Here is a 16,313-nt window from a genome sequence, read left to right on the forward strand (position 1 = left end):
TGGCGCTTCAGCAGATGATAACATAAAGCCTCTGCGACTCCCATTCATTTCTATGCAGAATCAAGCAGATTCAATGCTGTTTCAAACGCTGGCGCGTTCTTGTGGGATTTCACACTCACTGCAGACCTGAGTTGAAATGCCGCCTGAAACACTTTTTTCAGCAACTGGCATCGAGAAAGTGGGAGAAAAAAAAAAAAGCCCCCTCGAATAGAATTTCCACTCATTTGTGATTCCAGTCACCCAAATGTTCAGAAACATCGGCTCACTGAAAACTCTGGATTAGCACAACTGTGTTAATGCTGCAGCTCACTCCAGGTCTATCAGCAGGTTGATCCACCACAGTGTCACACGTTCACCAGCTTCTGGAACAGCAAACCAGCCGTGGCCGTTCATAACAGGTGCTTCAAAAGATATAGAGGCAGTGTGGGTGAAGTCACATGTGGGAGACGTTAGTGTGCACATGAAATGATGAAACAGACGATGGAATGATTCAACAACAAGGTGACTGATGCGTCTGAGATCATGATTGTGCATCAATGTGAATATAGTAAAACACGGCGAATGGTCACAGAAAATGCAGCATGATGATTCTCATTACTTTGAGAAGAAATGTATTTTGTTATATATAATATTTAGGTTATTCCTCCAGCATTTATCACAATATTTACCATTGGAGAAATGGTACCTGGGAGGCAAAACTGTGGGTTAAGTTTTGGGTAGCTTTTCTTTCGTATTTGGAAAAAATAATCTGCTTCAACATTGTTGGGGATGCTGAATTGTTTGGCAGATGTTGCTCTCGGGTTAACTTATTGTCTGCTGTTTTGTACTCTTTTCAACAGCAGTTCTTTGTAGCCGCCTCACTTCTATGGATTTTCACCCTCGTTTTTTTGATTGTTACTGGTTTCTTCTGTCTTTCGTGAACTTGCTGAGATGTATGTTGGCTTCTTCATGTGTCAAAGAGAGATGCTGCTGCCTCGTTTTGTTTAGATTTTTTGGTGAGTGTATTTGTGTGTTTTTATTCGTGTGTAGGTACTGCAATATATTTTGATTTTGTGACAAGTGAAGAAGAGGTCTGACCTATATACAGTAAAGCAAAAAAAAACAAACAAAAAAAACCATGGTGAATGATCAACAGATCAGACACCTCGATGTAACAGTCACTCCTTTTCCCGGTGTCTACTTTAAAAGAACGTATACAGACAGCTTCTATCCGGGACAACCTGCAGGTCAAAAATGACGAAGATAGAAAGTGAACATGGCCAATGAGAGTACAAGAGAGACACTTCAAGCTGTGTCGAGTTGGTGGTGTGGTTTGGAGGGATGGCGATTGAACCTGATGGGCAGATTTAAAATGATGGACACATCAGAGATAAACAAGGAGCAGTGTAGACAGGTGGATGACCGCTGTTTCCCACTGTGCATCAGCCCCATAACACCCCCAGAGCAGTCGGTTCAGTGGGAAAACACTACGCGTCACAGTCTATGCAGAAAGCAAGCTAAGGATTGTGTTGCAGGTGGTCTGTTCTCCTTGTTTCAGTTCTGGTGGTGTGTTATGATACAATGCAATATAAAGGCAACCAAAACTGTGAGTGAGTCAACATGATTTTACCACCTCTGAAAGCAGCTGACTGAATACCCTTTCAGTTACGTTCTTTACGTGCATAAGAAATCCCTCTCTGATTAATACCTTCTATTTTGTTTTTTGAAAACAAGAGTATGAAAATGTCAGGGAGCATCTCGGCTGATCTGAGCTGTAACACGCTTCAAAAGCAGTGTGTAAAACATCACATTCAATAAAAGTTTAACTGCCTTGACATTTCAAAGAACTCAAGTCAGCTGGTGATATAAAAGCCCTTCTTTACCAGGGACTTTTGGTTGGTTCTGATATATGCTGGGTTTCATTCGGTTTCACTGGCTGGACCCCAAACCTGAATCTTTCTCAAATATGTGAGCTGGACAAAACCCCCCGTACATATACTGTGTGTGTATTTTTAAGTGAGAGATCATGAAGCGAACAGGTGATGAGACAATAAATGTGTCATGGTGTCAAAGATACAGAACAGATGGAGCCATCGTGTTTTTTAGCAGACCTTCAAAACAGGAAATCATTCTTTTGGCCTCCACTTTAGCCATTAATCATTCAGTGAGCACCTGCAAACACCTCCGGACATGCATCGCTGTCTTTCAGAGATACCAACAGTTAAAACATTTTTTAATAGAATATCACTACTATAAAAGAAGTCCATGTGTCTGTATGTCTCTGTTTGTTTAGGTTCAGTTGAGTTTGTTGTCTTCTCAAGGCTGTGGTGCTTTCTTCAGCCACAAGATAATACTTATGGTTTTTGGCACTTTCAAAGTAAAAGGATTTGAAGGGTGACCTTGCATTAGTCTGTTCGTCTTTGCAGCTCTTCAGAGGCAATATACGTTCATACAGTAAATTGTCAGATAAAAAAGGAACTTGTTTAAAGTTTTTTTTTAAAGAACGATAGAATAACAATATTCAGTACTGATAATCCAACAGAGGACAGAAATAATTTAAAAAGAAAAAAAACCAGCACAATGATAAATGACTGAAAATACTGCATAGTACAAATGCCCCGTAGCTGTTTTTGTCTGTCCTGTTTCAAACGGTACAAAGGGCCAACAGGGACAGACCACAACGAGACAGACTCATCAGTTTCTCCTATGACCAAGGAGAAAATTCACCCAAGGAGATTCCAAAACTGACTACTGGCTGTTGCCTGTAGGGCAAAACAAAGGTCGCAGCATTGTCCTGCCCTTTAAGATCAAACTCCAAATGGCCGAATCAAAAAAACCATGTGATCTCTGATCCCTGGAAATTAGAGAGGTGGCTTCTGGGAAAGTCAGTCCTATTGGAATTGCCGGGCGTTATTCAGGTTCACTGCTATTTGTGGTCTTGTCCCACTCTATGCTCTCCTCACTGTGCGTGGGAGAAGGGAGGGCCCCAGTGGCCCCCGCAGGACGCATCCTCAGTCCCTGGAAGCGCCGGCACTCGGGGCAAATGCGGATGTGGCTGCACCCTCTCGCAACCAGGGCAGCCTCCTGTGCCAGTCTGTGGGAGAGGGGTTCAGGCAATCCCGTGCCCCCGCACAGCTTGCCGTTGCTGAGGCTGACGGCCGCGGCTCGCGCCCGACGCTCCTCCAGGGGTAAGGGCCGCGGCCGCATCATTGAAGCCGCCCGCCGGCGCCTCACCTGCAGGCTGTCGCGACACAGGACGATCCCCTGGAGCTCCCGCAGCATCTCCTCGCACATCGACTGCTGCAGGCACACACACAGAGAGAAAAAGATCGGGGAGAGGGGGATAAGAGAGGGAGAGAGAGGGAGAGAGGCCAGACGACTCACTGACTGACTGACTGGATCAGGACAGACTGACGGACGTCACAGACACATAACATACAGTTCATCTATATTTATATAGTGAGAACAACAGAGAGATAACCAGCAGTGAAAATAACATACACAGGAGTACATGTGCAATTTTAAACATACTTTTCAGACACATACAGACACGTGACACACATTTTATCTCCAGGACTGATGGTGGAGTGCTCCACTGGGTCTGTACAGCATGTAAACGCAGACAAGTACAATGACAGACATGACACTGCAGCTCAGGTGCACGACAGGAGAGGCTAATTATCAATCCACACAAGCTGCACATGAGCCACACACACCACACACGCGCACACACACACACACACACACACACACACACACACACACACACAGGGTTTACAAATTAGAGCGAAACATCGATCTGTGCTGCTCAAAAGGAAGAAATCACATGAGTTGGTTTTTGACTTTCACATTCTGAAAGTTTATTGACTTAAAATCACAGTGCGGAGTTCATTTGAAAAGACAGTTATCAAGTTTTAAAGGAATCACAGCAGAAATAATTAGAACACTGCATCTGCATGCACACCTGTCTCTGATGCACTGCTCGGCCATTTTTTCTTTCATTACTGTCATCCTCACCTCAAGAATAGCTCAGTAGAGCTCCCTCACTGACAGAACTGATCATTCTCTGGAAAGTTAAACTGGCCTCTGTCCTGATGAAAATTCCTCCTCATACAGCAGGAGCTCTGTCACAAGACTGGACACATATTGCTTTCTAGCCCTCACTACAGATGAAGCTACATGTATTTGATTATATATATCATTCTGATCATTTGCACAGTCCTTAGGATTAAAATAATCAAACACTATCTGTGTAAACTACTTTAAACTTTTCACAATGACAAATACCTTAACTTGCTTTTTTTCTGAGGAGGAATTACATTTAAAAAGCGATCCCCCCCTTTTACTTCCTGTATCTGGTCGTACTGACGGCCTGCTATTAAGCGGTCTTCTGAGTGAAGATGTGCACACAATGCCAGACATCTTTGAAGTAAAGGATGATTGGATTAAGGCTAAGATAAAACAATCACAATTATTCTTAAGAGTATAAGAAGAGAACCCTGTAAGCACGTATTCTCCACCAATGAGATCAAACTACATTCAATATTATGTCAGATATTATATCTATATAGTCTTCTACTGCCAGAAATAGAAAATAATTGTTTTATGTATGTACTCTGAGTGAGGTATAAGTGAGGTATATCTTTGGTTTTGTGCTGATTATGTCGCATAGGCTGGACGCAGGCAAGTGGGAACCAGAGGAGGAAGAAGAAGAAGGCGCCTGCAACACTTCCTGTCAAAGCTGGAAGCTGGAAAGCCTAGCAGCTCCGCGAGGGGGAGTATACCAGGGAGGGGAGAGGGAGACAAAGCAGATGCAGGTTAGATAGCCCTCTCTCACCTCATTTCCTGGTGTCTGCCTTAACATCCAGACAAATTCCAGCACTGCCATGAAGATGGCCACCAGCAGGCCACACACCAGCACCACGAAGATACCGCCGATGTTCTCCATGCCCAGACCTGGAGACAACAGGACACGGCGGGAGAAGTGAGAGTGGGATGGTGGGAAGAGGGATTTGTAGCAGCAGCTAAAGGAGACAAAGGACAAGCTGAAATGGAGCTGAAGAACAAGCGGATGAGGATTAACCGGAGACAAACCTTTGGCACGGTGGTCCTCCTCCTTTGGACACTTGCCACCATCCCACCACTTCCTCTTGAGGATCTCCAAACGATTGTCCTCCTGCATTTTGAGGATGGCCAGGTCAAATTCATCACGGTACACTGACCCTGCAGGGGAGAGAGGAGCAAAGCTCACAGCTGCACACAAAATCTCTTAACTAATGCCATGTTTCCACTGCACGACTTGACCCTACTCGCTCTTTTTGGGTTTTCTACCGCTGAAAGTTGTGAATAATACCTGACACGTCTTTTGGTATCATCTCGGTCTGGGCTCAAGCAATTTCAGTCGATGCTAGACGGCGGAGTGAAATCACTGCAGACCACTTACAGGTCAGCGAGAACTGTGACTACAGTTGTCACTTGTGCGATACAGGCATCCAGCACTTTATCCACTTGACCCTGATTTTGAATAATGGAAGTCCGCAAACCATGTCATGGTCAACTGCCTGAGAGCAGACATTCGTCTTTTTGTTTGCAGATGAAAGGCCATTTTTTCTGTGTGTTTGTGTCACGTTGAAAATGATGTCACAGCAGATTCACCCCGTGTGGTCACTATGACGATTGGCTGAAGGATCCCTCCTACGCTGAGGGGGTACCAGCTGCAGTGGAAAACAAAATCAAGAAAAGAGCCTGGTGCCAAAAGCATGCTGGGTTGAGCCGAGCCGTACCATGCAGCCGTAAATGCGAAATTATGCCACTTCATTAGAAGACTTTCTTTCAACAAATAATTAAGATTTCAAATATAAGATTAAGGGCTTGCTATGATTTTGCAGTGTTCTTCAGGTCACATCACGCTGTGCAGTATGGAACACCATCCACTAAAGACTGGGCTTATCTATCTCTTAAAGATCAAAGGAATTGAAATTAATCTTGTTTACTTTTAGGTGTGATTTTTCCCCCCTGCCTGCAGTTTGACTCAACCTCAGATCAAAGCGTGAGTAAACCCTGTGTTTACACTTTCGGAGCGGTGAGAGTTTCACACATCAACAGTTCCACATTCAAACATGAACAATATTTCAAATTCGCCTCTCCACCTCACCCACCAGCCCGTGGAGACAGCCGCTCTATTAAGGTCTAGCAGTGAGTCTCTTTAAGTTTCTCACTTTTTGCATTATTTTCCCCAATGATGGCAGCCGATGGCTTTTCTGAGGCTTTCAATTACACTCTCCAAAGTGGCGTTCACAGTGTATCCTCAGCTTCAATATAAATTAACAGTGTTTTTAAGCAAAATCACCAACTTTAGCCTTCATTTTAGCTGAACTTCCTCTCTACTTCTCCAGTAAACTGGCTTTTGTCTCAGCAGCTGATATCCGTCAGGTCTCCAACCTGTGTGAGTTAACAGTTTCCTTTTCTCTTTCCTGACTTTAATTGTTCTTTGCCTCGTCACCTCCACCCCACTCACCCAGCGGCATGCCGATGCCGTAGCCCTTGGTGTCCAGCAGTCCTCCGATCTGAGTCAGGTTGCAGTTCCTCTGGCGGTAGTACTCGTTCATGGTGCTCTCCAGCAAGTAGGCATAGTTGGAGTTGAGGACACGGGCGATGCCTTCCTCCGTGCTCTTCACAAACACACTGGGCTGCTTTGAGTGCATGAAGTTCCACATACGCTGGTAGGTCTGGTAGCGAGAATTCTGCAGATCGGGAGGCGACCGGGAGAAATGTGGTAGACAGTAAACAAGAGTCAGTTGCAGATATGTATTTTTCCAGTTTCGCAGAGGTGGAGATTTTCATTTGTTTTTCTTTTTCGTTTTCTTGACTGATGGATTTATTTAAACGCTGTGATTCTCCACAAGGTGCGCTGCGGCTAAATGTGAGTGTTTTTTCTTTGGCAAATCTTTTTCCACTTGAGCAGTTTAAGCGTTAAAAAGAGAATCTTCACTTAACATCTCCACCTGTCCTCTACTTTCTCTCGGCCTGTCTTCCCTGACTTATTCAAGGTCCAGTGGACGTGAGAGTGCGAGGAAAGAGAAGGATAATGTCTCTCTTTCCCTCCCTCCATATCATCCTTCACTGTCTCCCTGTAACACACTCTGTTTCTCACTCTCTACCTCTTTCTCTCTCTTCCTCTCTAAGGTCAACTCTGGAGAGGGGGAAAGAGGATAGTGTGTGCCTGTCTTAGGGCCTCGGACAGTGACCCATCTCCATGAGGAGAGGGATATTGGTTGTGGGGAGGAACAGACAGGAAACAGATAAAACCTGTGTTTAGAGGAGGGAGACAGGATGGACAGGGAGGTGACGAGGAGGATAACATCAATGATGGCCCATTGATCACTGCAGGCTCTTAGGTGGGTCTGGCTGTATGTGTGTGGCTGTGATTTAAGTGTATACACAATCCACCACATGCAATGATTTGTGCAACCTCTGACCTGGAAGAAAGTCATTGTGGATCCTCCGTGCATGGTGCCGTACTCTATCGCCGTCTGATCTGCCAGGTCGTCTACCGATTCTATCGGCACCTCCATCCTCTGGACTGTTAGGAAAGCAGCCAAGTTGGCGGTGTAGGATGAGATGATGATTAATGTGAAGGCCCACCTGTGGAGGAAAGTCAGGGGATGAAAACACATGTATTCACCTTTAAAACTATGTAAATGGACAGGCTGGTGTATGAAGATAGATTGTCTGGGTGAAACGTGGGAGGATTAAAATAACTGCGCACCTGAGAGGAGAAGACACTGCAGGGTTTTCAGTGGATGGATGAATGCGTGGGTGTGTAAGGACAAAGGTGACAATGCTCAGTTTGGGTGAAAGGAAGTGAAGTTTTAGCTGCAAAGGCAGACATACACAGATAATGTCTCACGTATGCACATGCACAACTGCCATCACTATCTCATCTTTGGCCCTGATGTCCCGCAAATCTGGAATGAAGCTTAAAGATCACATCAAAGATGAAATGCATTCCATGATGGAGCAATATGCATCAAATTAAAACAGCACAGAACTGAATGTGTGGATCTGAAAGCTGAAAACACACAAATTCACTCATGTTTGTGTGTCTCTGCAGTCAATACTAACCACACTCCGCTGACACAACGTGTGGACAGAGCTCTGGGAGCAATGGTGGATCCTTGCTGCATGAAGCCTCCAACAGGGAACCAGAAGCTGTTACCAAGGGAGTACTGGTTGATCAGCAGGTTACAGCGACCCTTTAGACAGGGGTGCGGATTGTACCACTCATAAGGTGTCAATCTAGGGAGAACGAGACAATGGAGTTAGACAACAGAGAGAATCACAGGAGGCCTCATAAACCAACAGCCGGAATGAAAGTTGGAATAAGTATTCTGACAAGAGCAAAACTCAGGAGACAGAGAGTGAGTGACTGGAGAAAGAAAGGCAGAGATAGACAAGGAGCAAAACAGCTCAAACAGTCAAGTGAGTGCAAAGTCACCTTGGCTCTCTGAAGAGAGAACCGACCTGCTTTTCTTTACCCATGTGCTGCCTACTTTAACAGCAGGGGTGAAGGAAATGTAATTGGTATGTTCAAATGGTGCCGCATGAAGCTAAGGTTAGGTGACAACTCTGTGACGTGCGAAAAATGGTCTTAAAATGATTTCCTTTGTATGATTTCCTTCCGATCTGCTGACATTAATGAAAAAAAATGACAAAGAAAACAGTAAGCAAGGAAAAGAAATTTGAAGGACAACTTCACATTTACAAGGTCTGCCTTAATACAACACTTCCATCCCCAAATGTACATTGAAATATTAATCATCCCTCCTGTTCACACCGGCTATGAAAGGTCCATTCAAAAAACAAATGGGTATCCTCCACAGTTCTCTCTTTATGTTTCCCCAAACTGTGTTTACTTGCTGAGCAGCGGTGGAGGAATAGTAACACAAAGAAGGAAATTCAAAGACTGCAACTTTAGTCGACACCCATATCAGTTTCCCGGCTGAACTTTGCAATGGTTTTTTGCACCGAAAACTCAACTTTGGATTTTGTTTCTGTCACTTTTGGAAATGGAAATGGAATTGGAAATGCATTAGTGAGGGATCTCTTTTTGACTCATATAGAGAAATAATAATTGTTGTTGTTCATATGGCAATTACAGTATATCACCTATAAAGTCTCTTTAGAGAGGTTATACATTTACCTGTCTGGGGAATGATAAGCAGATTCCAGATGGCGTTGCATAAGTACATAGAGTGTCTTCATAAGATACAATGTAATTTAATAATGTTTCCGTTGTATAAGCAACTATAATCTGCAGCAGCAGTCATGCCAGTTCCCTCCCTGACCAGCAGGTGTCAGTATGACGCTGAGGACTCACCACTGTCAGGAGAACCTCTGTCACAATGATGTGGAAGATCAACTGGAGAGACTGAAGAGAAGCAAGGGAACAGACACCTGTTTCCTCCTCCGTATAACACCCAAACAAACCTTTTTGTGTTCTTACTGTTTGTACTCGACCCCCTTCGTTTGCCTCAGTGTTTTCTGTCTCTCATCTGTACAGAGTCTGTTTCACTGGTGAGCTTCTTACCTGGCTACCAGAAAGAGAACGCAGCTGACAGCCAAGTAGGCCAGAAGCATGAAAAGCCAGACTCCAGGGGAGAAGGGATCCAGGAAGGAGAAGTAGCCTGGCCTACGGCCCTGAAACGCACACACACACACGAACACACACACACACACACACACACACACACACACACACATAGTACAGGGTTAAGTAGAGGGTTATTTTATCACTACACCCTGCACAGATCATGTGACATGTTCAAATCACACAAGCCAATGCAACATGGGCTTTAGCGGAGCTCGGACGTGAGAGGTTAAATCCTTACCTGTAAAAGGTGAAGCTGAGCTAATTAGCATGTGAAAAACATCACAGTCTCTTACATCACCTCCGTGCAGTAAGCGGCAAGATTAATTAAAAAGAAATGCTGCTGAATTTCAGTGTTGATCCTTTGTGCTGCAAGCCAAATTTGGTCGGTGTTGAACAACATTTACTGCCGCCTGTGTAATTTGGAAAAGATGAAAAAGGTGACTGGGACAGTAAATAAAGGGATTTCCATGTGATAAACATAGATTTTCCTGTCCTAAACTGATAGCACTATAATTATATGAATCTCATTTGCATGTAAACATTCAAATCAACATTGTATGAAAGCACAAACTCAGTCTCCCATGAACTGTCAACAGAGTGGCACAGGGCTGGATATTGATACAACATCACAGATAAGAGGTTTTATTTCAGGGGTTCTGGCACTGAAAAAAACGAAAACAACTGAATTAACTAACTATTTCCTAGCAAAGTCCTGTTAATTGGTATATAGCATGCTTTCACATGAAATTACAGTAGAGAGGTCCAACTAGAGGTCATAATTACTAGCAACAGTCACCATTTGCGCCCTCCACAAGGTTGCATGCAGTGTAGAGAGAAAGGTCAAATAATCATCTAAACCATTACAGCTACGTTTAACAGAAATTCATGTCTGTGACCTATCGTTGACTTCCTGTATGGCTGGGAGTGCATGGTGTCCCAGCTCGGGGAGGAAAAAAAGAGATTAATAGCTTTGGCTTGGACTGAAAGGCTAGCTGTGCCGAAGCGGCTATGAGCTGCTATGTATCGGTTAGGGCTGGTAACCAGTGGTAGGGGAGATAAAGTGGCAGAAATAGGGTTGGCAGCTTGCAGACCAATGGGAATATAGGGGCTAATTCCTAATGTTTGTTATTCAGCACCAACAGCTATTGTCCTCTAAATGAAGCCAATTACTGATGAACCAGTGCCAAGTATGAGAGTGACTATGTGTGCTTATTTGTGTGTGTGTGTGTTTGTGAATGCTCGTATTTTTTATGTGGATGTTAGCGTATAGCCTGGCTGACCAAACATCAGCAAGGGAATATTAGCCATTTACACGGAGACACACGCACACCATCTGTTAATGACTATGAAATGGAGGTGGTTGTCAGGGCCAGCAAGACAGTGGAGGTGATCAAACAACCAACTGTCCAGGTGGTGTTGTGAGAGGAACGCAATTAATCACGTATGAAGTCGAAAAAAGTTGCAACATTGTGTAAAACATAAATAAAACAGACAAACAGCTTGGATGATTTTGTAAATATATACTTATTCTGAATTTGGTGCATCAACACATTTCAAACAAGTCGGGACAGGAGCAACACCTGTTTGGATCATTCCACAGGTAAACAGGTTCATTGGTAACAGGTGATAGTATCATGATCATGGCTCAGTTGTTCACACGCTAGGATGGAGCGAGGTTCACCACTTTGTGAACACATGATTGTATAGAGGATGTTACTACATGGACTCAGGAACACTTCGTGAAACCGTTGTCAGTAAACAGTTCATGTTTATATGATTTCATTCTGTTTTTCATTACGTTTTACACAGCGTCCCAATTTTTTTTTGAATCAGGATTGTAGACATTCCTTATCTTCTATTTGTGTGTCAACAGGCAGCACTGTGCATCCCAAACCGCATTCATACAAAAAAATCCTCATTAAGGTACTCCTAGAGGACATCACTCAGGCCAAAACAGGGCAGCAATACATTTGGGAGGCCCTCCAAAATTAAATTTGCAGCAAGAGGGTGAAATTATTTTGGTGGGCATTTGTTATGATAAACGAACCCCCATTTAGACTTGCGCAGAGGCGAAAGTTCATTAATGTGTCTGTAATCACTTGCATATTAGTGGTGCAGAGAGCAGGAGAGGAGAGTGAGATTCGGTGTCATTTTTAGCAAGATTCAAATCGGCCTGCCAAGTCTTAATGTGTGTCTGTCTGTCTATGGAGTGTAATGCTTATGATGATGATGATCGCTGCCTGGAAATAGAACAGTGGAGTGGTGAAACACACAGTGGCCGTCTCAGAGGTCCTGAGATACTACAGTAGTAAAGTGAGTATCACTGCCAAGCTGCCTTTTGTTGGCGCTGGGATTATTAGGGTAACAGCAGTATGTGCTGACATGAGTCCTCCTGTTTGCTGGTCCAGTTTGGTGCATGCTGAACCAGCGTTTTGTTAACTGCTTGCCCCGCTTGTCCACATCTTAAGCTCCCACCAAGGTGCTATTACTAAGATGAAGAGAGCTGCGGAGACTCCCATGCAAACAGATGGTGGAGAAGTGGAGGTGCAGAAGAGCAGATCAGAAATAGAGGCAGAGTGAAAGATAGGGAGATGCAGAGATCACAAAGACAACAGGAACACAGCAGGAGCTGCTGAGAAATCCTGACTCTGGTGCTGTCATATGCCTGCTTTAAGACTCACGGATAAAGTTATGTTTTCAGGAGTTGGAGGGGAAATTATCCACAGTGAGGCTGCAAGAGACACACTAATGAGCTCACACAAATTTGTGTATTAAATGCGTTAAAAATCTGTGTGCACTTTTCGAAAAACGTCAGGAAATATGGAAGGAAACATTTCAAGTCTTGTTAACTGAGTCCTAGAACGAGCAGGCTAATTAATCTCCCTTTAATGATCACCTGGAGCAACAAAGCACATGACTGTAAAGCTGCTCTAATCAATATTTTTACATTAACAATGGATCAAGTGGCAATGTGTAATGTGAAAAGGGTCACCCATATTGACAAACCAACAGATTATACACATTAATTAGTGCCTTTCATTGTTTTGCTTTAACTGCAGCAGCTTTATTGTTTTGGTTCACTCTCAGCGCTCTTATCAGCCTCGTTTCCACTCCTGCTCTGATAAACCTGCTGCACACTACCTGCCCAGCACCAAGCAGCGGTCAGACAAAGTTAGCGACTAGCTGGAAGGCCAGACATTTCCCTCAGGAGTGGGTGGAGACCAAAAGCAGAGCTAAAAGGAGCGCAGATATTGGCTTAAATTGACCAGATTGCTGGAAACACAGATCCAAACGAATGCTAATGTTGCTCCTTGTCTGTTGGATGTTGAAATGCTGTAAGCAACCTTTTTCTAACATGTTAGCCATAATAGTTTTGTAAAGGTGTTCCAGGGTTTACAGCACAAAGATCATGCAGGTTTAAATTTGCATTGCCACTGCTTCCTGAGTTCACATTACAGTAAGTGCACCACTGAATGCTTGTTTGAGAGGAGGTGGCCCATAGGACAGGCTGACTGACTCCTGTTTCTTTTGATGTAAGGAAATGATGAAACAGCACATCTGTCTCTCACACTACTGTACCTTTGATTCATCTGAACAGTTGAGGGCTAAGTCTCACTGACGTTAGCACACTTATAAATAACTTACGTACGCAAATATCAAGTGTATTTAGCAATTCATAAGTTATCTGTGATACATACAGACAATTCAAGAAAGAAAGTACAGTCCATCCAAATGGCTGAGGATTATTGCTCTAGCAGTGAGCTCGCATGGGTGGTCCGCTCTCTCTGTCCATTTTGGAAGGTGAGTCTGTGTATGCAGGACAGACTGTCAGCAGCTGTGTGTGTGTCTGTGTGTGTGTGTGTGTATGTGTGTGTGTGTGTGTGTGCTTGTGTTTTTGAGCTTGTCAGCAGCTGTCTATGCTGTCAGTTATCCACAGAAGGGCAGATACAGTACGCGCTTGGGCAACAAAGGGCAAGGCGAGCACCAGGGCTGAGCACAGAGGCGGCGGGTAGGTGACTTCTGGCTGGGGAAAACACAGCAACCACACCTAATCTGGTAGTTACTGTTTACACTTGGAAAGAGGCTTCCCGAAAATATGACAAAATGACCTAACAAACTAGCAGCAGCAGCCTTGGTGCCTGAGTTAGATATTAAACCTGATGCAATACACAAGCACTAAATGTGAGTATATGAGTATGCATTATAGCCACAAGTTACCCTGGCTATTCGCTGCCGTGTTTAAATTATTTTTATTAGAGGCAGGGGAATCATTTTATAGAGGTTATTGTCACGTTAAGATGATAAGAGGGCGAAAGGCAAATCAAAGGGTGGAAGAGACTGCAGACGTGCTACAGAGGGTGAAACATCCTTTACGACCTGTTTTTATGAGTACGTCTCAACAAATAGAACAGCAAGGAATTGCTGCCTATTATAGTATGTATATATCCCTTCTCGCTCTTAACACACAGATAAAGAGCTCATTCATTTTACCTTGCGCTGCCCTTGTTCTTCTCTCAACTTCCCACTGTCCCACCTTCACCAGCCCCCCTCCCGCCGTCTCTCTCGAGGGATTGCCTGCATGCCAGGAGGGTGGCTGAAGGAGCTGGTGAGGTTATCCAGTCAAGGATTTCACCTAGTCATCCTGCCTCTTGGTATTCATACCACACTGTTGCCCCCTGAGGCTGCCTGCCTGCATACTGACTCACTGAAGGAGACTTCCCATTGTCATTTCAGCTCTCACTCTCCTGCTCGCTTCTCTGCTCTCATTTCCCCACATCGTCTCTCCACCCCTTCTGCCTCTCTTTCTACCTATTTCTTGCTCAGTCTCTTTTATGTCGTCTTTCTTCCTCTCCCTCCCTGTGTCTCCCCAACCTTCTGTCCTTTTCTTTCCGGGGGACTTTGATAGTGTGCGCATTTCTAATTGTGTCAGAGCAGAAGCTGTCAGCTGTTACGGTTGTTGAGATAGCCACAGGGGCAATCGGCGGAGAGCAGCTTGATTTGGCAGAGGTCACAGGGTCATATTCACAACATCCTGCTGCCTCTTGAGCGCGCCAGGTTGTCTGGCTTTATGTCTGTGTGTTTTGTACACGCATGAGACACAGTGTGTGCCTTTGTGCTGTTATGTCTGTGGAATTATGTGGGTGTTTTTTGTGTAATTCTTTCTGAGGTCGTGTGTGGCCACCAGCCAGAGAGTCAATAAAGCTCCATATGCCGCGATCTACCCACAGGGCAGCTGCTGAATCTGACATGGTGTCCACACATCTCTAATTAACTCCTATGTCTAATCAAACGCCGCTCTCTCTTTCTCTTACACACACACACACATTTGGAGGAGGAAATGTTTAAATGGTCTGATATATAGTACCACAGAGTGCTGGGATCTTGGGGTTACAGGATACGGCTTTGTGTTGTACAGATGATGAATGCAATGGGAGGGATGGTTTTTATGAGAAGGGGTGGACAGTAGCTCTGGGTTACATCTCGGTACATAACTGTGATGTCCAATTCGCATATTGCGCTGGCTGCTGAGGTAAATGTATGCTATTTGATTTGTGTGGAAAAGCAAATCGAATTTATTTTTATGGCCTCAAACTACATGCATGACTCCAAGGACACACACCATATAATATACACTATTACATGACTGTATATAAAACATTACTATCCCCAGCCTGCCACAAAAGAGTCAGGCAAGACAGGTGGACAACCCAGACAGCTACAGCCCATCTTCTGCAGACAAGCTGCAAGCTGTCTGAGGTTTCTTGCTGTATTTTTTTCATTTCAATGTGGCGCCCCAGAAATCACACAACAGAAAGAGTGTACGAAGCAACAGTGATCCCTCCAGAAATACAGATCCCCTGTCTTTTTGTGCAACATAAAACAGTGACAGAAAATCATGTGACAGGTAATTAAGTGCTGTGATTTGCTGCTGTTCTGAGTGCTCCAGGGAAAAGCTGACTGTGACAGTTTTTAGAGTGGATGAACCCACAGAGTTAGAGTCCAGGTTTGCTGCCTCTTTTCATACAGGAAATTAATTTATTGACTTTTGCTGCCTTTGGTCTGAAACAGTTAGAGATCGCTTTAAAATGCACATGAGTCATTTTGCCAAAACGGGATTAGATTGTTATAGATTGTTATTGAGAAAAATATTGTCCATATTGATTGGCTCAGAGCGTGTGTCACAGCCTTTACATATAGAAATTAATGACAAGACAACAATGATGCACAATAGAAGGGAAAAACTGTGTGTGTGTGTGTGTGGGAAAGAGAGAGAGAGACAGACAGACATCCAATACATGCATACTGACAAAGAGGAGAGATGGAGATTAAATGGCCAATATAGCCTGAGGGTAATTAATACTCAACAGGCCCCTTTATTTTATTGCATTCGCTATTCTTATTGATCAGACCAAATTTTCATTTAAAGTTTGAAATAAGCAGCAAACCCTCTTGTAGAAATCACTGTGCCTCAGATCAATAGTCAGTGGATTAGAACTAAACAAGTGCAGTCACAGAAATTCAAATATCGAATTTTAGAGGCACACAGGGGGACCGCCATGAGTAAGATCCGAGAAGATGCCAGGAGACGATGTGAGAGTAAAAAGACCATGAGGAAATGATGGCGGGAGAGAGAGAGAAAGACAAGGGACACCTCTTGTCTTGCACCTTTCTTGTTTCTATC

At 44.1% G+C, this 16,313-nt stretch overlaps 1 protein-coding gene across 1 annotated transcript in view; it reads right to left on the bottom strand.

Moving 5' to 3' along the window:
• Positions 1 to 2,889: 2,889 nt before the first annotated feature.
• The window catches only part of grik4 (glutamate receptor, ionotropic, kainate 4), a 144,876-nt gene continuing 131,452 nt past the window's right edge, over positions 2,890 to 16,313 (bottom strand). The window contains exons 13-19 of the mRNA XM_041940181.1: positions 9,569 to 9,678; positions 8,104 to 8,277; positions 7,458 to 7,623; positions 6,497 to 6,722; positions 5,074 to 5,202; positions 4,817 to 4,935; positions 2,890 to 3,279 (exon numbers count right to left, since the gene is read on the bottom strand). Of these exons, the coding sequence (XP_041796115.1) occupies positions 2,890 to 3,279; positions 4,817 to 4,935; positions 5,074 to 5,202; positions 6,497 to 6,722; positions 7,458 to 7,623; positions 8,104 to 8,277; positions 9,569 to 9,678 (1,314 nt within the window). The remainder of the gene's footprint in view (positions 3,280 to 4,816; positions 4,936 to 5,073; positions 5,203 to 6,496; positions 6,723 to 7,457; positions 7,624 to 8,103; positions 8,278 to 9,568; positions 9,679 to 16,313) is intronic.

This window comes from Chelmon rostratus, chromosome 7, assembly GCF_017976325.1.
Source record: "Chelmon rostratus isolate fCheRos1 chromosome 7, fCheRos1.pri, whole genome shotgun sequence".
Taxonomy (NCBI): domain Eukaryota; kingdom Metazoa; phylum Chordata; class Actinopteri; order Chaetodontiformes; family Chaetodontidae; genus Chelmon; species Chelmon rostratus.